Source organism: Phacochoerus africanus, chromosome 12, assembly GCF_016906955.1.
Source record: "Phacochoerus africanus isolate WHEZ1 chromosome 12, ROS_Pafr_v1, whole genome shotgun sequence".
NCBI classification, from domain to species: Eukaryota; Metazoa; Chordata; class Mammalia; order Artiodactyla; family Suidae; genus Phacochoerus; species Phacochoerus africanus.
This window is the reverse complement of record NC_062555.1, coordinates 63,055,154-63,082,513: the sequence shown is the minus strand read 5'-3', so window position 1 is coordinate 63,082,513 and position 27,360 is coordinate 63,055,154. Positions and strand designations below refer to the sequence as shown.

The following is a 27,360-nucleotide window of genomic DNA, read 5'->3' as shown; positions in this document are numbered from 1 at the left end:
CCAGCTTTTCTTCTGATGTCCTTTACCTCTTTTAAGATTCAGTCCAGGGTCAGACACTGCATTTAGTCTCTTCTGATCTGTGATAGTCTTTTCATCTTCAACTACCTTTGTGTTTGTGATGCATGTGGTCACTATAGAAGTGGAGTTCCTGTCATGGCTAGTGGTTAACGAATCCAACTAGTATCCACGAGGATGTGGGTTCTATCGCTGGCCTTGCTCAGTGGGTTAAGGATCCAATGTTGCTGTGAGCTGTGGTGAAGGTTGCAGACGTGGCTTGGATCCTGTGTTGGTGTGGCTCTGGTGTAGGCCAGTGGCTACAGCTCTGACTTGACCCCTAGCCTGGGAACCTCCATATGCCATGGGTGCGGCCCCAAAAAGAAAAAACAAACAAACAAACAAAAACTACAGAAGTGATGTTGAGCCCTACTCATTGCATCACATCTAGGATACAGGGTGTCACCATATCTTATTAGAGATGATTCTAACTCTCCTTAAGGTCATGTCTATTAAATTACTCTGCTTGTAGAGTTACTCTTTTCCCCTTTGTAATTACTGGATATCTTGGGGGCGATTCTTTGAAACTGTGCAGATAATGTTCTCAAATTTTTGCCCACTCATTGCAGCATTCTTTGGTAGTTCTTGCTTGTAGCAGTTATTATAGTGGTGCTCATCTGATGGCAATTTTATATTTTTTTCATTTCCTTCTACACTTATTAATTGGAATTCTTCTCTAAGGGAGAATTGTCCCTTTTCCCACATTTATTTATTTAGTAATTTGTATGTATCAGTGTCGCGTCATAGATACTTCTTTAACTCCATGGTTTATAATCTAATTCTGTCGTTATTTATCTCTCAAATTGTTCTTCTGTAGCTTTCAGGTAGGCTTTTTGTCTTTTTAAAATCCCCATCCTCTTTGAGGAAAACACTTTCTATTTTCTGGCATCATAAGATGTCCAGGCTTATTTTTATGTTTTCCTTGCTGAAGCCCCAGAAACAACCACTTCTCCAAGGAGCTCTGGTTCTTTCTTTTGGGGAATGGTATTTAGAAACCAAAATCTGCGTGCTGTGTGTGCTGTTTGCCACTGGGATGTCATTGCTCCTAGACCCTCTCAGTGAACAGAGCTAGAAATACATGTGTGTATACTAACCATGCGTACACAAAAAAAATCTATGTTTACTTCTGTATCTTTTCATGTGTGTATGTGTGTTAAAAACCATACTGAACTCTGATTCCAGTCAAGCACTATAGCATTTACACTGGCTGTCCCCCTTTGTTTATAATTGCTATTTTCTGACATGGAGAAGTAGAGCTTACTTTTCGAGTAGTGTAACAATGTATGTAGTATGAAGTTACCAAAATAATGAATAATGTGACAGCAAGAGAAATATCCCCAAGTAGTTTTGAGCCTTAAGAAAACATTTAAGGAGTTTCTGCCATGGCACAGCAGGAACATATCTGACTAGTATCCATGAGGATGCAGATTTGATCCCTGGCCCTGCTCAGTGGGTTAAGGATCTGGCATTGCCATGAGCTGTGGTATAGGTTGCAGATGCGGCTCAGATCTGGTATTGCTGTGGCTGTGGCATAGGCTGGTGGCTACAACTCTGATTTGATGCCTAGCCTGGGAACCTCCACATGCCACTGGTGCAGCCCTCAAAAAGCAAAAAGGGAAAAAAAAGAAAAGAAAAATTTAAGATATTTCTCAAAATATTTCTTTTATTAGGTAAAGGTTTGAACCAAAAATAGCAACATTTTGTGTTCACACTTCTAAGTATTGCTTTGATTAGTCAGCATCCATTTAAAGTTTTTTAGGAGTTCCCATCATGGCTCGGCAGAAACGAATCTGGCTAGAATCCATGAGTGTGCAGGTTCGATCCCTGGCCTCTCTCATTGGGTTAAGGATCCAGCGTTGCTGTGAACTGTGGTGTAGGTTGCAGACGTGGCTTGGATCTGGCATTGCTGTGGCGTAGGCCAGCGACTGGCTGCTCTGATTTGACCCCTAGTCTGAGAACCTCCATATGCCACAGGTGCGGCACTAAAGAGACAAATAATAATAATAATAATAAGGTTCCATAAATTTAAAAAATAAGGAAAAATAAAAATAAATAAAAATGATTATAAAAGTAAAGTTTTTTAGACAGCACTTTGCACTGAGATTCATACACTTCTCTTGCATCAGAACTTTGTTGTCCGTGTGGTCTGGATTTTAAGCACTTAAAACGAGGACAGTGCCTTTCTTTGTTTTTGTCGTAAAATATACACAACATAAAATTTGACATTTTAAAGCATTCACAAGTGTGCAGTTCTCTGGCATTAATTGCATTCAAAATGTCATCACAAACATTACCACTGTCTGTTTCCAAAACTTTTTCACTAGTCCAAATCAAAACTGGAACCATTAAACGATAACTCCCCTTTCCTCCTCTTGTCAGTACCTGGTAACCTCTGACCTACCTTTTGTCTTTATGAATTTGCCTATTCTAGTACCTCATATAAGTAGAATCATACCGTTTTTGTCCTTTTGTGTCTCGCTTATTTGACTGGACGTATGTCCTCAAGGTTCATTCTAATGCATGTGTCAGAGCTTTATTTTATTTTATTTTTTATTTTTTGTCTTTTTTTTAGGGCCACACCTGCGGCATATGGAGGTTCCCAGGCTAGGAGTTAAATCGGAGCTGTAGCCACTGGCCTACGCCAGAGCCACAGCAACGCAGGATCCGAGCCGCGTCTGCAACCTACACCACAGCTCACGGCAACGCCGGATCGTCAACCCACTGAGCAAGGGCAGGGACCGAACCCGCAACCTCATGGTTCCTAGTCAGATTTGTTAACCACTGCGCCACGACGGGAACTCCGGTTTTTTTTTTTTTTTTTAAACTCTCTTTGTAGTATCCTATTATGCGTGAAAGTTTTTAATTTTTGATGAAGACCAGTTTTATTTTCGTTGCCTGTGCTGTTGACAACATATACAGCATATTCAAGAAATCATTGCTAAATCCATTGTCACACAGCTTTGCCCTTGTGTTTTCCTCTAAGAGTTTTATAGTTTTAGCTCTTAAATATAGGTCTTTGATCCTTTTTTAAATTTGGGCTGTACCCAGCATGGAAGTCGCTGGACCAGAGGATCAAACCCGAGCCACAGCAGTGACAACACCAGGTCCCCAACTGCTAGGTCACCAGAGAATTCCCTCTTTGATCCATTTTGAATTAATTTTTGTTTATAGTGTAAATGAGGACAGTACATTTTACATGGACTTTTGGTGGATGGCCTTATGTTGGCACTTACAATCCAAACTTTGACTTGGAAGTTTAGAGGGCTAAAAAAAAAAAAAAAGGAGCAGTTGTAAATCAAGGATGAAGTCTTTTAGCAGAGTTCCCATCGTGGCGCAGCGGAAACAATCTGACTGGGACCCATGAGGTTGCAGGTTCGATCCCTGGCCTCGCTCAGTGGGTTATGGATCCGACATTGCTGTGAGCTGTGATGTACGCCAGCAGCTGTAGCTCCAATTGACTCCTAGCCGGGAAACCTCCATATGTCACGAGTGTGCCCCCACCCCCAACAAAAAGCAAAAAAAAAAATCGATTATGAAGGAAATTGCATGGCTTTATGATGAAAGGAATTACATTTTTTTTCTATCTGAAACAGATAAACATGAAAATGAACTGCTTATGAGAAAAATAGAATGAAAGAAAGCATTTTTATGTTGTGAGCCACATGGGAAGTCCGAAAGAAAGCATTTTTAATAGGTGATTTGAGAAGCCTAAAAAAGAGTGAAGGTAGAAATATTTCAGCTGCAGTATAGTGTTGGTCTTCATTAGGTTCAAAAGCATGGATGGAAAAGTAAAATTACAAATAAAGAGAGCAAATAACTTAGCATTGTCCAGCAAACTTCAAGTATATCTAAACATTGTCTTTTATGCTGTTTTTATGTTGTGCAGATGTAGAAATGAAACAGCAGGTAGCCTAGGATTACACTGTCATTGTTAGAACCAGTTTAGAGTATTAGTTTTTTGATTCACAACCTTTCCTTTTTTGAGAGCATTATCTATCTTTTTCTTGCCCTTTCCTTTTCTCTTTCTCTTCCTTCCTCCCTCCTTCCCCGCCTCCTCCCTTCCCCTCTCTCCCACTCTCTGTCCCTTCCTCCCTTCCTCCCTTCCTGAAATGTTTTGGCAACTAGCAGAAATTTCCTTGGTCACTGTAAGATGTTTAACTTTTTGGGTGAGACTTGCCTTCCTCTAGAGGGCTGCCGTATATCCATCCATTTTCTCTGAGCCGAATCTAATTTCTGTAGTGGTGAATTAAAACAGTAATAGTAGCCATTTAGGCTTATTTGGAGAAGTTAATGAGATCATGTATATAACATGTTTAGCATAGTTTTTGAAATACAGGTGGCTAATAAAGGCATGCTATTATTTTCTTTCTTTCGTTCCTTCGTTCGTTCTTTGGTCTTTTTCTCCTTCCTTCCTTCCTTCCTTCCTTCCTTCCCGCACCTACGGCATATGGAGGTTCCCAGGCTAGGGGTCCCACCACAGTTCACAGCAACGCTGGCTCCCTAACCCACTGAGTGAGGGCAGGGATCGAACCTGCGTCTTCATGGATACTAGTTGGGTTCGCTAACCGCTGAGCCCTGACGTGAACTCCTGTTTTTATTATCTTTTACAACCCTGAACTCGATGATGTTGCCATGGTGGTTGAGAATGAGCAGAGTACATCCTGCTAGTGTCCCTCATCCGGGAAAGTGGATGTCATTATAATGTCCACTGTTAGGTTGCCTTTATTTCAGTTACGTGAAAGAAGGGAATTGTGAGAGGTTATGTTGTCCAGACTGAAAGCTGTCTTTGGGATTTTAAACAGGGGGTGATGGGCAGAGCTGATACACATCTGCCACAGCTGTGTCACCCTTTTTATTTTCCCATGTCTGTATCTTCTGTAGCAGTGCCAGGACATGAGTAGGATTTAATATAGAGAAGCTGGCAGATAGATCTGTTTGTCTGAAACAAAGAACCAGTTGAGAAATAGTGATAAAGGTGAGAAGCACTGGAAGGTGAGGCGGGACTCTGGATTTTATCACAGTCGATGAAATACACTAGGAATTGGTTAGAGTGTGAGCTGCCTTCTTCATAAAGCATTATAACTGCAGAATCATAGAAAAAAAAAGGGGAAAAACTCAGATAAAGCAGAGGAAATTACCACTAATCTTAGCATCTTATCCTTGTATTTGTGAGAAAAGAATTGAATCCAAGGTTTTTAGATATATGTGACTTAATTTAGCTCTCAGAATAGTACATCAAATACTGTAGGTCATTGGTTTGTGCAAAGAGAGGATAATTAGAGTAACCCCTTTTTAAAAATTGGATAAAAGGTCAGGCTGAGGAAAAAAATGTACTCTTAATGTTTCGCTTATTTGTAAAAAAGCTGATTGGTCACAGCATTGTCTAGCCTGCATGCCAATGTGCACTTGCCTACCCGGGAGGACTTCATTTCAGGCTTTCAACTCATCCTGGATACATATGTGAGAAGAGTTGTTTCGTTTTTGTTTTTAGGTTGATTGGTGTCTTAAGTTCCTTGCCTAGATTATTAAAAATGGGAAAAAGTAGGAAAGCAGTGAAAAAGGCGTTAAGCTTCATGCTGATCGGAGCGATGTGAAAACTAGGATGTCTGTGTAGACGTGTGGGGCCTCAGGTTCACTGAGGAGAGAAGGGTCTTTACTGGTCAGATGGGTTTATTTTGGAAGTAAATGTCTTCGGTAACTTATTTGTTGTTTTATAAATACAGTCCCTACTCCCCTGCTGTCCCCCTTCCCTTTTATTGAGACTAAGGTTTTTTTCTTGCACTATGCATTTTGCCAGCTGGGATGACAGACTGCTCTATTTCTCCTGTTTTTTTCCACCAATATCCTTTTTTTTTTTTTTTGAAGCATATTACTGGAAATTTCTAACCCCCTTTTTTTTTCTTTTAGGGCCACACTCACCACCTATGGAGGTTCCCAGGCTAGGGGTTGAATCAGAGCTGCAGCTGCTGGCCTGCGCCATAGCTGTAGCAGTGCAGGATCCAAGCCACGTCTGTGACCTATACCACAGCTCACGGCCACACTGGGTCCTTAACACACTGAGTGAGGTCAGGGATCGAACTCACATTCTCGTGGATACTAGTCATGGGCTTGTTACTGCTGAGCCACAACAGGAACTGCCTGGAAATTTCGTAAGTAGGAAAGTCACATGGTGGAAATGATACTTGTGGCATGGAGCTTTGTGTGTCATATCTTTTTTTTTTGTCTTTTTGCTATTTCTTGGGCTGCTCCTGTGGCATATGGAGGTTCCCAGGCTAGGGGTCTAATCGGAGCTGTAGCTGCCAGCCTACACCAGAGCCACAGCAACGCCGGATCTGAGCTGTGTCTGCAACCTACACCACAGCTCACGGCAGTGCCAGATCCTTAACCCACTGAGCAAGGGCAGGGACCGAACCCGCAACCTCATGGTTCCTAGTTCCTGCGCCATGACAGGAACTCTGTGTGTGTCATATCTTAATGCAACAGTAAGCATTGTATCCTGAGCCTCCAACTAACAAAGTTATCTCTTAGTTATTGCTAATGGCTCACCCATTCAGTGCATTCTTGGAGCTTCTTTTCTTTTTTTTTTTTTCCGCTTTTTAGAGATGCACCCACAGCATGTGGCGGTTCCCAGGCTAGGGGTCTAATCAGAGCTGTAGCTGCAGGCCTACACCACAACCGTAGCAACATGGGATCCCAGCTGCATCTGTGACCTACACTGCGTCTCATGACAACGCTGGATCCTTAACCCACTGAGTGAGGCCAGGTATCCTCATGGTTACTAGTATCCTCATGGTTACTAGTATCCTCATGGTTACTAGTTGGATTTGTTATTGCTGAGCCACAGCAAGAGCTCTGATGGAGCTTATTTTCATTTGGTCAGTGTATACCAGAAGCAGCCTTGGAAATGGAGAATGTTGCAAAGTTAATAATGCTGTTTATTGAGTCTTAAATATTTTCCTTATTTTGTGTACTTAGAATATAACCTATTCAGTAAGCCCCTTGTCATTTGAAAAACAAACTGTGGTGTATATTGACTTAACTGAAATTTGTTTAGGCCCCAGTATCATATCTTTCTGGTAATTTTTGGAATGCCCGACTCACTGCTGATAATGATCAATACTGAAATAAAAAGTTATAGTTTGGTAGTTTTTTGTTTTTTTTTTAACTAAAAAGATATATTTTTTGTATTTCTGCAATTACTAATAACTTTTTTTTTGTTCTCTCAGTACCGTAATCTTTTATTTTTTAAAAAAAATTTAATGGAGTGTAGTTGGCTTATAATAGTCACTTTGTTTTTAAAACATTTTGGGGGTGAGAATTTTGGAGTTCTCCTGTGGTGCGGTGGGTTAAGGATACATCCTTGTCACTGCAGCGGCTTGGGTCACTGCTCTGTCATGGGTTCGATCCCTGGTCCAGGAACTTCCACGTGCTGTGGATGTAACCAAAAAAATTGAAAAAAATAAAAGGATCAAAATAAAATAAAGAATTTTATCAGTTATGTTAACATTACACTGTGGGGCAGTACCAGGTGGTCTTGGAACTGGTACCTAAAACTCACAGAAACGTTCAAATTATCAGGAGAAAAGAAAGAAGGTTCGTGACAGGTCACCTTTTAGTGTTCTAAGAGTGAGGTATGTGTGAGGAGAAAAAACTTAAAAAAAGCAAAACAAGGATTTCAAAACGTATATCAGATATCTAGGTAGTTTATCAGTTTGATTTTCCTGATTGCCTAGTTTCATTTTTGCCTTAGGTTACCTAGCTATTCTCTTAGAACTGGCAACTGATTTTAAAATCTTTGTTGTCAGAATATTAATAAGATTTTTATTGACTTTCATGGAAAGTCAGTGATGAGAAAACACAGAGAAATCTTACTTTTTCTGAAATGAATAAACCCTCGACAGGTAATAAACACTCTACGTTGAAGTCTGTGAAGAGTTTTAAACAGAGGGTACGATGTAATCAGACTGGCATTTTGGAAACCTTGCATTGGCCATGGTACTTGGAACTACCAAGGGGGCAGCGGCTCATTGAGGAGGCTGTGACAGTAGCTGAGTGAGAGGTGGTAGTGTAGATTAGGGTAATGTTAGTGGGAAAGAGAGGAAGTGGGTAGATTCAGGAAATGGTTCGAGTTCAAGTCCCCGTTCGGGGCGCCAAAAAAAAAAAAAGAAATGGTTAGAGGATGGAGTTGACAGGATTTTATTGATTGGATTAATTAGAGAGAAATCAAGAATGATTCATAACATTTCTACCTTGAGGACCTTGGTGTATGATAATATCATTTATTAAGATGAGAAGTACTGGGAATGGATGGACATGTTGAGTTTAAGGGGTTGGGTTTATTGAAGTTTAACTTAGACAAAGTAAAAATTCACCCTAAAGAAGATACACAGCTCCCTGAATTTTGACTAATTAATTAATTTATTCATTTGGTCTTTTTGTTAGGGCCACACCCATGGCATATGGAAGTTCCCTGGTTAGGGGTGGAATCAGAGCTGCAGCTGCCAGCCTACACCATGGCCACAGCAACTCGGGATCCAAGCCATGTCTGTGACCTACACCACAGCTCACGGCAATGCTAGATCTTTAACCCACTGAGTGAGCCAGGGATAGAACCCGCATCCTCATGGATACTAGTCGTGTTCGTTACTGCTGAGCCACAACGGGAGTTCCCAGATTTTGACATATGTATGTGATCATGTATCCACTATCGGAATCAAGAGATGGAATAGTTTATCACCCCCAGAGTTTCCCATTCCTCCTTATAGCCCATCCTGAGTCTCTGACAACCAGTGGTGATGTATGTCCCTGTCTTGTGTGTTTCAGCAACCATGAGACATGTAGCCCAGTGAGTCTGTCTGCTCTCACTTAGGATAGGGCTTTTGAGAATCATCCACTGTTGTCCACATAGCAGTGATTTGTTCCATTTTAATGCCGAATAGCATAGCAATGTGTGAATGCACCATACTTTGTTTTTCATTCAGTAGTTGATGTGACATTTGGATTTCTGGGTTTTAGTAATTATGAATAAATTTATATGAAAATAAATCTAAAAAATTAGGCTTAGGTTTTTCTGTAAATGTATGTCTTCGTTTTTCATGTGTAAATATCCAGAAATGGGATTGCTGGGTCACATGGGAAATTATGCCTAACTTTAATAGATTATTTCATTTTAAATTTCCACTTGCAGCAAATAAGATTTAATTGTTCCATGTCCTCTTCTGCATTTGATGCTGTCAGAATTTTTGAGCCTTTCTTTCTTTTCTTTCCTCTTTTTTTTTTCTGTTTTTTTGTTTTTTAGGGCCACACCTGAGGCATACGGAGGTTCCCAGGCTAGGGGTTGAATTGGAGCTGCAGCTGCCAGCCTACACCACTGCCACAGTAATGCAGGATCCAAGCGGCATCTGTGACCTATACCACAGCTCACGGCAATGCTGGATCCTTAACCCACTGAGTGAGGCCAGGGATCGAACCCACAACCTCATGGTTACCAGTTGGATTCATTTCCACTGTACCAAAGGGGAACTCTGAGCCTTTCTTATAAGTGTATGTTGTTGAGGTTTTAACATGCCTTTCTGTAATGATTAATGATGTTGAACATCTTTTTATGTGCTTCTCGCCTGCCAGCATTTCCTAACTGTCCATTTGGGTCTTTGGGCTATTTATTAATTTAGTAGTATGTTTTCTTATTATTGAGCTTTGAGAGTTCTTTATATATTCTAAGTACCATTACTTTATGTGTGTGCCTGTGTATATCTGTTCTATATCAGATAAATATTTTATGAATATATTCTCCTAGGTTTTTTTTTCTTAAAAATTTTTCATTGAGGTATAATTGACATAGAGCATTATATTAGTTTCTGGTGGACAACATAATGACTTGATATTTGCATGTATTACAGATGATCACTACAGTAAGTCTAGGTAATAGCAGTCACCATACATAACAATTTTTTTTTTTAGGGCCACACCTGTGGCATGTGTAAGTTCCCAGGCCAGGTCACATCAGATCTACAGCTGCCAGCCTATGCAACAGCAATGCCAGATCTGAGCTGCATCTGCCACCTACACCACACCTCACGGTAATGCTGGATCCCTGACCCACTGAGCGAGGCCAGGAATTGAACCCTTGTCCTCGTGGATGCTAGTAAGATTCATTTCTGCTGCCCCACAATGGGAACTCTCCCCCAGTTTTTTTCTCGTGATGAAAACTTTAAAGGTTTGCTCTCTTGGTGACTTCAAATACACAGTCTGATGTTACTAACAAGTGGTTACCGTGATGTACGTTACATCCCCAAGACTTATTTTATAACCGTAAGTCGGTACCTTTTGACCTCCCTCACCCGTTTCACACACCCCCAACTCCCTCCCCTCTGCCTTCATCAGTCTAGTCTCTGTACTTATGATTGCAGTTTTTTGTTTTGTTCCATGCAAGTTGTAGTGTTATTTTTTCTATTTATATGGAAAGATTGACATCACAGTTTTGATAGGGATTGCATTGACTCTGTAGATTGCTTTGGGCAGAACGGGCATTTTAACCAAACTAATTTTTTCTATCCATGAGTACAGATACCTTTTATCTTTTACTTGTACTGTCTTCACTTTTTTCTATTACCGTCTTATGGTTTTTAGTATACAGGTCTTTCACCTCCTTGGTTAAATTTATTCCCAGGCATTATATTCTTTTTTTTTTTTTTTGTCTTTTTGCCTTTTCTAGGGCTGCTCCCGAGGCATATGGAGGTTCCCAGGCTTGGGGTTGAATTGGAGCTGCAGCTACTGGCTTACACCAGAACCACAACAACGCGGGATCCGAGCCTCATCTGTGACCTACACCACAGCTCAGGGCAATGCCGGATCCTTAACCCACTGAGCAAGGCCAGAGATTGAACCCACAACCTCATGGTTCCTAGTCGGATTCGTTAACCACTGAGCCATGACGGGAACTCCAGGCATTGTATTCTTTTTGATGCAGTTGTAAATGGGATTGTTTTCATAACTTCTCTTTCTGATGTTTGTTTAATGACAAGTATAGGAAGTTCCCTTGATGTCTCAGTGGTATCGAATCTGACTAGCATCCATGAGGATACCGGTTCAGTCCCTGTCCTCATTCAGTGGATTAAGGATCCAGCGTTGCCATGAGTTGTGGTGTAGGTCGTAGACTTGGCTCGGATCTGGCTTTGCTGTGGCTGTGGCGTAGGCTGGCAGCTGCAGCTCTGATTTGACCCCTAGCCTGGGAACTTCCATATGCCTCAGGTGTAGCTCTAAAGACAGGAAAAAAAAAAACAAACCCCAAATATATATGTGTTAACAGATACATTTATTAAAATAATGTAAGTATGTATTTATAACACTTATGTATGTATACAGAAATGCAATTCATAAAGTTTTTCTATCCACAACTTTATGAATTTGAGTATAGCTTTTATAGTTTTTTTGGAGGAGTCTTTCGGGTTCTTTCTATATAATGCCATGTTATCAGTTTTACTTCTTTCAAATTTGGATCCCTTTTCTTTCTTTTTCTTGCGTAATTGCTCTGATTAGGACTTCGAGTACTGTGATTAGGACTTCGAGTACTGTATTGAAATACCGTGTGGCCAGAGTGAGCATCCTTGTCTTGTTCTTTACAGGAACAGTTTATTGATCCCTGAGACACTCTTCCTTCCCTCCACCCTACCCCCCCTTTTTTTGTCTTGGAGAAGACCCTCTTGGAGCTCTGTGTTCTGTGTCAGTGTAGACAAGTTTTTTTTTTTAAGTCTGTGAAGCTGCTGTTCTGAAAATTTCCTGTTCTCTCCTGTGTTAGATCCCTTTGTTTCTGGCATTCCATGTCTTTCTTCCATTTCTTTCTTGCATTTCCTCCTGGTAGAGGGTATCTTCCAATAGATTCCTGAATAAGAAGGCTGCGTGGGAAGTAAAATTTTTTTTTTGTCTTTTTTTTTTTTTGCTATTTCTTGGGCCGCTCCCGCGGCATATGGAGGTTCCCAGGCTAGGGGTCCAATCGGAGCTGTAGCCCCCAGCCTACGCCAGAGCCACAGCAACACGGGATCCGAGCTGCGTCTGCAACCTACACCACAGCTCACGGCAACGCCGGATCGTTAACCCACTGAGCAAGGGCAGGGACCGAACCCGCAACCTCATGGTTCCTAGTCGGATTCGTTAACCACTGCGCCACGACGGGAACTCTGGAAGTAAATTTTTTTGAGACCGCTTTTTTTTTTCCTTTTTTTGGCTGTCCTGTGGCATATAGAGTTCTCCGGCCAGGGTTCAGATCTGAGACACAGTTGTGACCTATGCCGCAGCGGTAGCAATGCTGGACCTTTTAACCTGCTGTGCCAGGCTGGGAAATCGAACCTGCATCCTGACGCTGCAGACACTGCTGATCCTGTTGTGCTACAGTGGGTACTCCACTTGATACCATTTTTAATAGAGAATTCTAGGTGATTAGTCGTTTTTCCTGAGAAATTTAAAGGATTATCTTCTAGCTTCTAGCGTTGAAATTTTAAATCTAAAGACTTTGCAATTTACAGTCTTAAGACCTTTTTTTCTTTTCTGGAAACTTTTGGAATCTTTTCTTTACTCCCAATGTTTTAATTGATCAAAAAGAGGTGCCTTGTTATGTATTTTAAAAATTAAATATTTTGGGAATTGAGCAGGTCCTTTTCAGTTGGAAAACAGATGTTTGTTATTTCTGGAATATTTTTCTTTGATAGTTACTGCTCATTCTCATTTTCTAGAATGCATATTAGCTGACTATTAGGCCTTTTGGATTAATACTAGTTTTTTCTTTTTTAAGCTTTTGACTCTTTTTAATGTGTCCCTCCCCACCCCACGTTTATGGAACTGTTGGTGATGTTGGTGAAGATTTTTTTTTTACCTTTTTCTTTGGAAAATTGCAGACGTATGCAGAAAGTAAATAATAATACTTATAATAATAATCCCTCATGTACTTGTCACTCCTTCTCAACAATTAATTCATAAGCAAGCTGTTTAATTTTGTCTTTTTTTTTTCCATGCTGTACATATGGAGGTTCCCATGCTAGGGGTCCAGTTGGAGCTGTAGCTGCTGGCCTGCGCCACAGCCACGGCAATGCGGGATCATCTCCCAAGCTGTTTAATTTTGAAGCAGATCTTAGCATTTGTTGCATCCATAAATATTTTGGAATTGTCTCTGACAGATAAGGACTCTCTCTTTTTTTTTTGTCTTTTTGCCATTTCTAGGGCCGCTCCCGCGGCATATGGAGGTTCCCAGGCTAGGGGTCCAATCGGAACTGTAGCCGCCGGCCTATGCCAGAGACACAGCAACGCAGGATCTGAGCTGCATCTGCAACCTACACCATAGCTCACGACAACGCCGGATTGTTAACCCACTGAGCAAGGGCAGGGACCGAACCCGCAACCTCATGGTTCCCAGCCGGATTCGTTAACCACTGCGCCACGACGGAACTCCAGGACTCTCATTTTTATTTGTTTATTTTTATTTATTTTTTTAGAGCTGCACCCTCGGCATATGGAGGTTCCCAGGCTAGGGGTCTAATCGGAACTGTTGCTGCGGCCTACACCACAGCCACAGCGACAATAGATCTGAGCCTCGTCTGCGACCTACATCACAGCTCACGGCAACGCCGGATCCTTAACCCACTGAGCAAGGCCAGGGATCGAACCTGCAATCTCATGGTTCCTAGTTGGATTTGTTTCTGCTGCGCCATGACGGGAACTCCAGGACTCTCATCTTATAATTATTGTTACAAATATTTTTCAAGGTCTTCAGATATCCTGGCAGTTTTCAGATTTCCTGGGGTATCTTTTTTTTTTTTTTTTGTCTTTTCTATCTTTTCAGGGCCGCACCCGTGGCATTTGGAGTTTCCCAGGCTAGGGGTCTAATCAGAGCTGACTAGACCTAACTGAGCGAGGCCAGGGATTGAACCCATAACCTCATGGTTCCTAGTCGGATTCATTTCTGCTGCGCCATGACAGGAACTCTTTCCTGGGATATCTTAAATATAATTTATGGAGTTCCTATTGTGGCACAGTGGAAATTAATCTGACTAGTAACCATGAGGACATGGGTTTGATTCCTGGCCTCACTCAGTGCGTTAAGGATCTGGTGTTGCTGTGAGTTGTGGTGTAGGTGGCAGATGTGGCTTGGATCTGGCATTGTTGGGGCTGTGGCCTAGGCCAGCAGCTGCAGCCCCAATTTAGCCCCTAGCCTGGGAACTTACATATGCCCTAAAAAGCAAAAATAAATTAAGGGAGTTCCCGACGTGGCGCAGTGGTTAACGAATCCGACTAGGAACCATGAGGTTGCGGGTTCGGTCCTTGGCCTTGCTCACTGGGTTGGGGATCCGGCGTTGCCGTGAGCTGTGGTGTAGGTCACAGACGAGGCTCGGATCCCGAGTTGCTGTGGCTCTAGCGTACGCTAGCGGCTACAGCTCCGATTGGACCCCTAGCCTGGGAACCTCCATATGCCGCGGGAGCGGCCCAAGAAATAGCAAAAAGACAAAAAAAATATATATATATAATTTACTTAAAAAGCTTAAATCTAGATCCAAGTAAGATCAATCACATTGTGATAGATTAATGTGCCTTTTTAGTCTCTTTTATTTTTCTGTGTTTTCTTTTTTCTTTCTTTCTTTCTTTCTTTTTGTCTTTTTAGGGCCATACCCATGACCTATGGAGGTTCCCAGGCTAGGGGTTGAATTGGAGCTGTAGCTGCTGGCCTACACCACAGCTCCAGCCATTCCAGATCAGAGCTGTGTCTGCGACCTACACCACAGCTCACTGCAACGTCAGATCCTTACCCCACTGAGCGAGGCCAGGGATCACACCTGTGTCCTCATGGAGACTAGTCAGATCCGTTTCCGCTAAGCCATGATGGGTACTCCCTTTATAGCCTTTTTTAGTTCAATTCTCCCTCCATGTATCTCTCTCACCCGCTTTTTCGTTTCTACCTCTTTCTCTCTTACGTGTGTGCATAGATTTTTGAAGAAATCTAATTATCCAGTGGTCTGGATTTTGCTGACTTGCAGGTTGATGATTAGTACTGCTTGTGTATGTGCTATGTAGCACAGGAGGACTTCGGAAGACATTGTCAGTTAAAGATAATGATAGTATTCAGTTTTCTCCTCTTAGCAGTAAGTGTGTATTGCAATGGCGACTTGTGTTATCAGTATCTTTGGAATATATCCTTGTTAACGTCAGTGTAAAAAGAGCTTACCCATTTAAAAAAACCACTTAACTTAAAATTACTGACGTTAAACTAGGCACTCTAATTTTGGAGAACTCATCACATGTCATGTCAAACATGGTAGAATGAGTCCAGATAAAGCCAAAGTTCCCCCTGTGGAGCTGTGGGATCAACAGATACAGCTGAACAATGAAATGCTATTAGGATTAAAGAAATCCTTACGTATTAACATGGAATGCTTTCCCAAGTGTACTGTTAAGTGAATATATTAAGTAAGTAGTATAATGCCATTAATGTAAAACAGGTGAAAAGAGTATATAAATCATTTATATAAAAAAGGGGAATAAGTGGGAGTTCCCCTCGTGGCTCAGTGGTTAACGAATCCGACTAGGAGCCATGAGGTTGAGAGTTCGATCCTTGGCCTTGCTCAGTGGGTTGGGGATCCGGCGTTGCTGTGAGCTGGGGTGTAGGTCACAGACGCGGCTCGGATCCCGAGTTGCTGTGGTTCTGGCGTAGACCGGTGGCTACAGCTCCGATTCGACCCCTAGCCTGGGAACCTCCATATGCCGCAGCAGCGGCCCTAGAAAAGGCAAAAAGACAAAAAAAAAAAGGAATAAGTGTATATAATACCCCCAGGTACATATAATATGCCTCTGAGGATGGGAGCTGGTGACTAAGCATGGGAGTGGGGGACTCACATTTCAGAATTTGCCGTCGTGCACATTTACCTGTTTTCTCTTCCCCACCACAATAAATTGCTCTAAAATTTTCGAGAGGACTATTTCACCTTAAATGCCTATCAGCTTTATCGCAGTGTCCTTCACATACCATTCAGGGTACCCGGTTGAACTGTGCTATTCAGGGGGTTTTAGCACATTCACAGGGTTCTGCAGACAGCATGACAATCACTTTTAGAATGTATTTATCACCCAATTAGCAGTCACTTGTCACCTCCCATTTTTCTCCAAGTCTTCTAGCCCTGGGCAGCCAAGGAAATACTTTCTTAGGCTATGAATTTGTCTGTTCTGGATATTTCATATAAATGGAATCCTGTAATATGTAGTCCTTTGTGATCAGCTCTATTCCCCTGGTGTTTTCAAGGGTCATCTGTAGTGTAGCATCAGTCAGTACTTCATTCCCTTATATTACACAATAATAATCTATTGTATGGATTTACTACATTTTATTTATCCATTTATTACTTGATAGACTGTAGAGTTATTTCTACTTTTTTGGCCTTTATAATTAATGCTACTGTGAACATTTATGTACAGTTTATTTTGTGGACATGTTTTTTCTTGCATAGGAGTTGAATTTCTGGGTCGTATTATAACTACGTCTATATAAATCACTTTTGGGAAGTTCCTGTTGTGGCTGAGCAGAAACGAATCCAACTAGTATCCCTGAGGACGTGGGTTCGATCCCTGGCCTTCCTCAGTGGGTTAAGGATCTGACGTTGGCTTGAGCTGTGGTGTAGGTTGCAGATATGGCTCAGATCCTGAGTTGCTGTGGTATAGTCCTACAGCTGCAGTTCCATTTTGACCCCTAGCCTGGGAACCTAAAAAAGAGATAAATAAATCACTTTTGTAATTATTTAATAAATAAATATAAAATAAATACAAATTTATAAAATAAATATAAGTTTAATTTATGATACATACTTAGAAATAGTGGTTTACGTGAGAAAATCTGTGAATCATTTTCAAATATAATGAACATTTCACATGTTATTGTCATAAAATATTATAATATTATCTGGAAACATAATTAAGCATGAATTTGTGTATATATATATATATATTTTTTTTAATTTGGAGTCTGATTTTTAGGGCCCCTAACACTCATGAGCCTTAGACACAGTACCTGTGTGCCAAAATGTTAAAAACCCCAACATGGAGAGTTCCCTGGTGGCGTATTGGTTAGGACTTTGCACTTTACCACTGTGGCCCAGGTTCAATACCTGGTCTGGGAACTGAGATCCAGCATCAAGCCACTGCCAAAAAACCCCAACCCCCCGCAACATTGCATGAATTTACCTAGAATAGAGCTAGAGGAGACTGGTAATGTGAGATCTGAACTTTGCTGATGCTCATTGGGATGTAATCTCACTGCCTGGGGATGGAAGTGGTCCTGGCGTGACCTCAGGTACAGGACGTGTACGGTCCTCAGTTAGGCACAGGGGTGAAAACAAGATGTGCATTTTTTTTTTTTTTGGCTTTTTTAGGCCCACACCCATGGCATATGGAAATTCCCAGGCTAGGGGTCAAGTCGGAACTGCAGCTGCCAGCCTACACCACAGCCACAGCAACACCAGGTCCAAGCCACGTCTGTAACCTACACCACAGCTCGTGGCAATGGAGGATCCTTAACGCACTGAGCCAGGCCAGGAATTGAAGCTGCGTCCTCTTGGATACATTGAGCCACAGTGGGAACTCTCAAGATGTGTATTCTTGTGAGTTGTCTGACAGATTGGCAAGTGGGAAAGGATACTGCACTGGTTGTTGTCCTGTTTCTTTCTTTGCCCTCTTTTACTCACTCATATCCTTATGTAAATTATCTGTGAAAAATTATGTAAACAATTTAAATTAAATGAAGGAAGTTACTTTTTTTAGTTATATGAGCTTGCTTGCTTTTTTTTTTTTTTTTGTCTTTTTACCTTTTCTAGGGCCACTCCGGCGGCATATGGAGGTTCCCAAGCTAGGGGTCTAATTGGAGCTGTAGCGACCAGCCTAAGCCAAAGCCACAGCAACATGGGATCCGAGCGGTGTCTGCGACTCACACCACAGCTCACGGCAATGCCGGATCCTCAACCCACTGAGCAAGGCCAGGGATCGAACCCACAACCTCGTGGTTCCTAGTCGGATTCATCAATCACTGTGCCACGACGGGAACTCCCCTATATGAGCTTTCTGTTGGTGCAAGCAGAGCATTTAACAGACTGTTTCAGCATATTTCCCTTTACTGGTTTGTTAGTTGTTTTTTTTTTTAGGGCTGCACCCAGGGCATATGGAAGTTTCCAAGCTAGGGGTCGAATCGGAGATACAGCTGCTGGCCTACACACCACAGCCACAGCAACACAGGATCCAAGCCATGTCTGTGATCTACACCACAGCTCCTAACAACGCTAGATCCTTAACCTACTGAACGAGGCCAGGGATCCAACCCACATCCTCAGGGATACTAGTTGGGTTTGTAAGCTTCTGACCCACAGTGAGAACTCCTAGTTTTTAGTGTACTTCAGTGAACTGGTGCTTCTCTCTCCTTGGCTTCCACATTTTCCACCCATCCAACAATGATCATCACTGCCCATAAAGCTATTCTATCGTAAGTCTGTTGGCCTTAGCAGAAAAGTCATTGCCAGTTTGATTCTTCCAAAACTTGAGTAAAGCTAGAAAGCAATCTGCAACCATTAAAATAATTTATAAGCAGGGTTTGTAGTGTGGTCACGTTTTTATAAGGGGAGGAAATGAAGCTTTTTGGTATACAGTGACATAATAGTCTTTACCCTTAAAAAACACTCAGATAATTAGAGGTAAGAGTGGTTTAATCCTCAGTAATAGTGATCAGACAGTTCTCAAGTGATATATAAGGGGGCACCTCTGCTCACTCAGAAATTTTCTTCTTCTGAAAATGTGGAAGCTCCCCAACCAGGGATTGAATTTTCAGCCACAGCTGTGACCTACACTGCAGCTGCAGCAATGCCAGATCCTTTAACCCACTGCACCCTTTGGGAACTGGTGCCGCTGCAGTGGCCCGAGCAGTTGGATTCTTAACCTGTGATGCCACAGTGGGAATGCCCCAGACATGTTCTTAAAAGTAAATATATTGGGCCAGAGCTGAAATATCAGTAGGAGTTAGGTGAATATGTGAAAAGGGGGGCGGCAAGGTGAAGAAAAGGATTTTGGGAATAGAAAACAGCATAAAAGGCAGGGTGTGTGAATTAGCCTGTGGTGTTTAGTGACCTTGGTGCAGTCAGAGAAGTTACCAGATGATGGTGTTAAGGGAGTCTCTGAGAAGAGTAAGGTGGAGAGGTGCTGAAGTCCAAGGTCAGGTCACAGAAGCCTGGTGAGCTGTGCTGCCAGTGAGTGTAAACTGAATGCTGTGTGTAGTGGAAAACCTCAGACAGCTTTAAGTACGAGAGTGACAAGGTCAGCTCTGATGTTTAGGTAGGTTGGTTTTGTTTCTGACAGCCAGATGCAAGAATCTTACCTTCCTGAAGGTTGAGAACTTTGTTTATTTAGGCTATAGTATCTTCAGCCTAGAACAGTGCCTGGCATATCTAAGTATTCACTAAAAATGTTAGTAAGGCAGTGCAGATGTCTGTGGCAGCGGAGGGCAGGGGTTCTAGCATGGGTCTGAATCCCCCTAATGCCACCAATAAATAGCAAGTTTTTAATGATCAGGTGTTCTTATCTAGAGAATGCAGAGAACAGTGGGACCTCCCTAATCAGGTTGTTGGGAGGATTAAATTAGTTTATGTCAAGCACTTTGATCTTTTTATTTCCCAGATTTGTGTTTGGCTCATAATAAGTACTGTATAAATATTAATAGTTGTTAATTAGTACTTCTTTGGTAAATGAAAGATTAATACAGATTAGAACTTGGAGGCTTGTTTCCTGAGCATTTTGAAGGGTTACGCAGGAATGGATGGAAATAAGAAATACTGAAGAACGCAGATAGGATTTGTGAATGAGGATGAGAAGGAGTTAAGATTAATTTTCTGATTTAAAGCTAGAGCTTTAGGTCCCCTGCCCCAGGGAGCGCGCACACACACACTCCTTCACACACAGTTACTGCTAATCCACTCTGGTTTGAGAAAGTTTAAGGCCTGGAGGTGGAGCTTGGTGTGTTGAAGTGAGGAGATTCAGTGTGGCACACCCTCTTCTGGGTTTTCATTTGGCTTGTCTGGTTCCTTCTCTTCCTTGTCTCTTGCTTGGATTCCTGTTGCGTTCTCTTCACAGGGCAGAAACGTAAGAAGGGCCCGGGGTCACCAGTTCCTTGGGGCGGGGGTGGCACGTGCAGCCCGTCTCCTCGCCTTGCCTCTCCCTTCCTCTCTGTGCCCAGGGAGAGCGCCATGGCCTCTGTCCCTCCCTCTCCCTGCAGTGCCCCTGGCTGCAGGCTGGCTTGGTGCTTCAGAGGGCCAATGTGAAGGCATGTGCCAGAAAAGTGCTCCCTTGTGCAATTAAATTTAAGAGATTTCGCTTTTATTTCTCTTCTGGTGTGATAGTGAGAAAGATTTGAAATCTAGCTAAACCAATGCTCCAGGGAAATAAACCCTTTAATTTTCTTGTGTTTTCTCATATTCCCCTACATACCACCTCAGTCTCAAGTTTAAGGAGTGAAGATTACAAAGATTTGGGGCAAAAGCTTTATATTGAGTGTCTCTTGTGCATTTTTTCCTGATGGTGATTGGCTTTTTGGCTCATGGCTCTCAGCTTCTTTCTCTCAGCACATTAACTGAGGCTTCTTAATCTGTGGAACACTCTTGATTGTAAATAATGTCTGCTAAAAGCTTTCCATTTCCTAGGGTTTGTAGTGAATTCTGTGCGATTCCTTGTCTAGACAGTCATGAAAAGGTGGCAGCCAATGTTTATTACCCTTGCTATGTGCTGGGTTCTGTTCTGACCCCTTCTTGCTAATTATGCAAAGCTTTAAAAACAAGCAGCTAACCTTGTAGAATTCATGCTAACATTACCGTTGTTTTCAATTAACAGATTTCAACACTAAACTTGCACAATGTCTTTGAAACCAAGAGTCGTGGATTTTGATGAAACCTGGAACAAACTCCTCACGACAATCAAAGCTGTGGTCATGCTGGAGTACGTGGAGAGAGCGACATGGAATGACCGCTTCTCGTATCCTTTGCGTGGCGCCGGTCCCTGCACGGGTTGGCCCACTAAGGTTGATAAGCTTGTTGAAAAGTGTGAACAGGTTTAAGTTTTCATAAATGGAAGAACCCCTCAGTGTGGCCATTTTCAAATATATTTATTGTTCATATTTCCAAGTTCATTACCCATGTGGGGCAGTCAGCAGTCTTTGATAACCTTTCATTCAACAGCTGCTTGAGTGAGCACTTAGTGTATGTCAGACACTGTTTTAGGCTTTGGGAGTACAGTTGTGAACACAAACATTCTACTAGAGGAAATGGACTAAAAAAAACCCCGAATACCAGTGCTTCTGATAACAGGAAGGGATAAACAGGGTGGGGGAATAAAGCGAGGCGAGGGTATGGGAGTAGTTGGAATGTGCGTGGCTCTTTAGGTGGTCGTTGAGGCAGGCCTCCCTGGTGGTACCTGAGCAGAGACGGAACTGAGGGAGGGAGCAGGTCACACATGTATCTGACGAGATGTTCCCAGGAGGGATCAAATTCGGTGCCTCTGAGATGGACACGTTTCTTAATTGGGATGTCTAATTTGTGAGGTAGCAGTTTTATGTGAAAATATAAATTTGTGATTTTCCCTAGGACAATCTGAAACCCACTCTCCTGCATTCCTTCATAACAGCAATCTTTTTTAAATTTTTTATTTTTATTTTTTTAATTAAACATTTTTTTTTTTCTTTTCATCTTTTTAGGGCCTCACCTGTGGCATATGGAGGTTCCCAGGCTAGGGGTCGAATCAGAGCTGTAGCTGCCAGCCTACACCAGAGCCACAGCAGCGTCAGATCCGAGCCGCATCACGGGCTCACGGCAATGCTGGATCCTTAACCCACTGAGTGAGGCCAGGGATCAAACCTGCAACCTCATGGTTCATAGTCGGATCCTTTAACCACTAAGCCACAACAGGAACTCCAGCAATCTTTTTTTTTTAAAGTACATATATATACACATATATACACTATATATAATATGCATAATATATGTGTATTTTATTATTATTATTACCATACACATTATATATGTAAGAAACATGGTGCAACCCCCAGTACCCAAGGTATACATTCTGGTACCAGGAAGAAACCCACACTACTCCAGTCCTTTAGCTTCTTAGTATTTGGGAGGTTAAGGGGGTCTCTTGGAACACGCAGCCACAGGTAGCTGGGGCAGAGTGGTGGGTGGCCCCTACTGTTTCCAGGGGCCATGACTGGGAGGGTCTCGGAGTAGCCTTGGCACTCGTGCCCAGGCAGACACCTTTCCCACCTGCATTTTTGTTGTTGTTGTTGTTGTTATTGTTGTTGTTGCTATTTCTTGGGCTGCTCCCGCGGCATATGGAGGTTCCCAGGCTAGGGGTCGAATCGGAGCTGTAGCCACCGGCCTACGCCAGAGCCACAGCAACGTGGGATCCGAGCCGCGTCTGCAACCTACACCACAGCTCACGGCAACGCCACTGAGCAAGGGCAGGGACCGAACCCGCCACCTCATGGTTCCTAGTCGGATTCGTTAACCACTGCGCCACGACGGGAACTCCCCCACCTGCATTTTCCACCGCGGGAACCACCACACAACACGTCACTGGGTGAAGAAAGGGAGTAGGGTGGAGGCTTGGTCTCTGGGTCTAAATGGCATAGGGGTGCCCCAGGGCACCCCTGAAGGAGGTCTTGGGGGACTGGGTGGACACTGTCAGAACCAGAGATTCTTTTCCCCCAGAAGGAGAGGTGAGATGTGAAGTTATTAGCAGAGTGGGTGTGCAGCTGCTGAGTTCTCTCACATCCGGGGCTGCAGGATGGCTGCCCTCCCTGTGTGGGGCGTGTGTTCTGTAGAAGAGCTCAGATTTCATAAGACACTGATTTACCGTGTTCTCAGTGCCCAACCTGGTTATTAATATTGAACTGAATGTTGGTGCAAGAGCAGTAAAGTTCTTTGAGTTCATTACAATTGCCATCTTCAGTAAGAGACATTTGTTAGGCTACCTATGTTCTAGGCACTACAGATACAGAAAATGATGGTAACGTTTGTTTCTAGAAGGCTTCACGGGTTTGGCATAAACCTTTTACCTTTTTCTTTTTCTGTTTTTGTCTTTTTAGAGCTGCACCCTCGGCATATGGAGGTTCCCAGGCTAGGGGTCTAATCGGAGCTGTAGCTGCTGGCCTACACCACAGCTCACGGCAGTGCCAGATCCTTAACCCACTGAGCAAGGCCAGGGATCGAACTTGCAACCTCATGATTCCTAGTCAGATTCGTTTCCACTGCACCACAATGGGAACTCCATCTTTTACATTTTTAATGTTAATTTGGTTCTTCAGATAAGCCTGTGAGATCAGTGAGGCAGATATATTAGTTGAGTAACCTGCTACTCAGAGGGTTCCTCAGAGGGACTTGCCCAGGTTGTGGGTAGTTGATGGAGCACAACTTGGATACAGGATTCTAACATTGAATTCCCTGTACTTCCCATTGTATCTAGATGATATTGATAGGGATTCTGCCTTTGAAGGGCTTATTATTGAGTTAGTCTCTTAAATTTTTTTGTGGAACATCATGCGTAGGAATCTTAATAAAAACTAAGTGTTAAACGTTGCTTGTGTGTTAGTGAGGTTGAGCTAAGTACTTAGATATTTTAAGGCTGTTTTAACTAAAATAATGAGCAGAGAGAGAAGAAGAGTTGGTCACAGAAGAGTACAAGAAAAGAGAAACTGACCATAAGGTAAAGAAAATAGAATAAATGTGTCCTTATTCTTGTACAGAATACATAATTAATTGTTGGCTTGTAAATGGTTTTGAAATAGCTGACGTTTTTGGAAAGCGCCCCTTCAGTCACTAATATTTCTAAGATGTTTACTGCTTGATCCATCTAAAATGGTCCAGCTACTCTTGCCCTGATTATGAATTTCATCCTCCTCCTCTGAAGTAAAAAATATCTGCAGAAACAGTAAATTTAAGAATGGACTCTCAAATTTTACTGTGAAAAATAAAGACCTATGTTACTAATTGTTCTAAAGCCAGATTCCCTCCTTTCATCAGGTATTTTGCCCAAGAATGTAATGTTGACTTCTGACACTTGGGTATCTTAGGTAGAAATTTTAGAGGCCATATACATCTTTAATATTTTGAAAATGAAAAAAAGCCTCCCTGCAAATTGTACACTGCCATATGTTAGTACTTGATCTTTTATGAAGTATTTTTATGAGGTGTGTGAAATGTTATTTTTCCATATATATATGGAAAAGAATATATTCATGTAGAGTTGAGCAGATAATTAGAAAGCAGACACCTGCACAATCACTACTCAGGTTAAGAGCTAAAGCACTGCAGGCATCTGCCACCCCTCCCCCACCAGGTATCCCTCTCGGTTCACAGGCCCTCTTATTTCCCTTGGAGATAACTATTGCCCTATTTTCTTGTTTTTTTAGAAAACAGTATAACAGGGAATTCCCACTGGGGCTCTGCAGAAGTGAACCCAGCTGGTATCATGAGGATGTGGGTTCGATCCCTTGTCCTGCTCAGTGGGTTAAGGATCTGGTGTTGTGTGAGCTATGGTGTAGGTCACAGATGTGGCTCAGATCTGGTGTTGCTATGTCTGGCCGGCAGCTGCAGCTCCGATTCAACCCCTACCCTGGGAACTTCCATATGTCTCGGGTGCGCTCTAAAAAAAAAGTATTTTTCATGTTTTAATGCCAAATTTGAGTTAAGTATCATTTGTCTGAAAGTAATATCTCCAGAGTAAATATGACAACCTTGACAATTTAACTAGAGATATCTATGCTTTATGTGTGGCCTATCCTGAACCCCTTGGAGAAAGACTTTATACAGAAACTAAGATTTTTTTGGAAAATCACGTACGGCATTTGCACAAGGTAAAGACCGACACATGCATGTTGTAGTTGTATTTATAGCTGCATGGTTATTTGACTAGCTCACTGTTTTCCATTGCAGAACTTCTGTCAAGTTAAGGTTATTTGTTTTGTTTCCTAAATAGCATTTTTCAAATGTATTTAAGAACTATAGGTCAAACACTGTGTTGTTAGGTTCTTCCAGGGAAATCGGTTTAGTTGTTCAGGATCTTAGAGCTTGTAAACGAAAAAGTTGGGTTTCAAATCAAGGTTTGTTCAACTTGAAAAAGTCCTCACATGTGCTCTGGATGGTGTTTATAGAACTAAGTTTTCTTTTACTGTTGCTGCCCATCTCTTGGTAAATCTCTGTGTTTATACTCAACTTTTTAGCTGCCTCTTCATATCCCATGTAATATCTTTAAAAACTTAGCATTGAAAAGAAGAATGGTAAAGAAAGTGCAGTAGAAACCCTCTGTGAGCAGTTATGTTGGTTAGTGTGCCATGTGCACAAGGGCAACGTCACAGACTTGATGTGTATATAAGCAGTGAATGAATTCTGCAGGATTTGGCCATATACAGTATTTCTAACTTATTTTGGATCACTGATCTTACCAGGAATGGGATGAAGTCATTTATTATCTCAGCTAGAAACTTGATCACTTTTTATTAGCCCTGTCTGTGACCATGGGCCGCTCACTTGACCTACCTTGTTAATTAACCAGCTTTAAGTTCCTTTATCTGTAAAATGGAGATACAGTAGCCCAGCCTGTGTAATGATCTGTCTAACCCTGCACATGGCTAAGAGCAGATCTTTTTCAAATGGTGATAACCCATAAATGGAGCACAGTTGATCCTGTGATATTTTCCTTATAACATTTGAAGGAAATACTTCAATTTTTTCCCCAGTTTTTTGAAGCCTATTTGTTTTATTTTAATGGAGGTATAGTTGACATACAATATTTTATTAGTTTCAGAGTGATTCAGCGTTTACATACATTCTGAAATGATCACATTATTTGTCCTCATACAAAGTTATTACAATATTATTGTCCTCTGTAACCATCTGGCCTCATACAAAGTTAATGACTAGATTAGTGCTGTGTACTATATCCCCGTGACTTATTTATTTTCTAACTGGAAGTTTATACCTCTTAATCCCCTTCACCTTTTTGGCCCCCTACTCCAACCTCGTTTCCTCTGGCAACCACCTGTCCTCTGTATCTATCAGTCTGTTTCTGTTTTGTTTTGCTAGATCATTTGTGTTTTAGGTTACGTGTGTAAGTGAGATCACGCAGTATTTGTCTTTCTCTGACTTATTGCACTTAGCATGACACCCTCTGGGTTCATCCATGTTATTGCAAAAGGCAAAATTTTACTCTTTTTATGGTTGAGTAACATCTCATTATGTGTATATATCACATTTTTATTCATTCATCTGCTGATGGACACTTAGGTTCCTTCTATATCTTGGCTGTTGTAAATAGTCTGCAGTGAAATTGGGGTGTATGTATCTTTTTGAATTAATGTTCTCTTTTTCTTCAGGTACCCAGAAGTGGGTATTTACTGGTTCTTATGATAGTTCTGTTTTTGATTTTTTTGAGGAACAGCCTGTTTTCCTTAGTGGCTGCACCAGTTTACACTCCCATCAGCAGCGCACAAGGGTTCCCTTTTCTCTACATCTTTGATATTTCTTGACTTATTTTTCTTTTCTTTTTATGGCTGCACCTACAGTGTATGGAAGGGGGTCAGGGGTTAAATGGGAGCTGCAGCTGAGGCCTATGCCACAAACATAGCAATACCGGATCTGAATGCTGGATCCTTAACCCACTGAGCAAGGCCAGGGACCGAACTTGCATCCTTACAGAGACAATGTCAGGTACTTAACCACAACAGGAACCTCACACTTTTTTTTTTTTGTCTTTTTGCCATTTTCTTGGGCTGCTCTCGCGGCATATAGAGGTTCCCAGGCCAGGGGTTGAATCGGAGCTGTAGACACCGGCCTACGCCAGAGCCACAGCAACGTGGGATCCGAGCCGTGTCTGCAACCTACACTACAGCTCATGGCAACACCGGATCCTTAACGCACTGAGCAAGGCCAGGGATCGAACCCGCAACCTCATGGTTCCTAGTCGGATTCGTTAACCACTGCGCCACGACGGGAACTCCCTCCACACCTTTTATTTTGAAATAATTTTAAACTTACAGAAAAGTTTCAAAAATAATGCAGAGAGTTCTCATACTTTTTACCCAGGTTCTTAATGTTAGCATCTTGCATAATAGTGGTACAAATATTAAAACTAAGAAATTAACATTGGTATAATTGTGTGATTTTAAAATGATAATTATGGAGTTCCTGCTGTGGTGCAACAGTATTGGCGGTGTCTTGGGAGTGCTGGGATGCAGGTTCAATCCCTGGCCTGGCA

The 27,360-nt window shown here is 42.1% G+C and overlaps 1 protein-coding gene across 4 annotated transcripts in view; it reads left to right on the top strand.

Moving 5' to 3' along the window:
* CUL2 (cullin 2) overlaps positions 1–27,360 on the top strand; it is a 127,305-nt gene that overhangs the window by 38,013 nt on the left and 61,932 nt on the right. For all 4 annotated transcript variants that reach the window (XM_047754750.1, XM_047754749.1, XM_047754748.1 and 1 more), the window contains exons 2-3: positions 20,947–21,087; positions 24,859–24,961. In XM_047754750.1, the coding sequence (XP_047610706.1) occupies positions 20,969–21,087; positions 24,859–24,961 (222 nt within the window). In that variant the 5' untranslated portion in view covers positions 20,947–20,968. The remainder of the gene's footprint in view (positions 1–20,946; positions 21,088–24,858; positions 24,962–27,360) is intronic.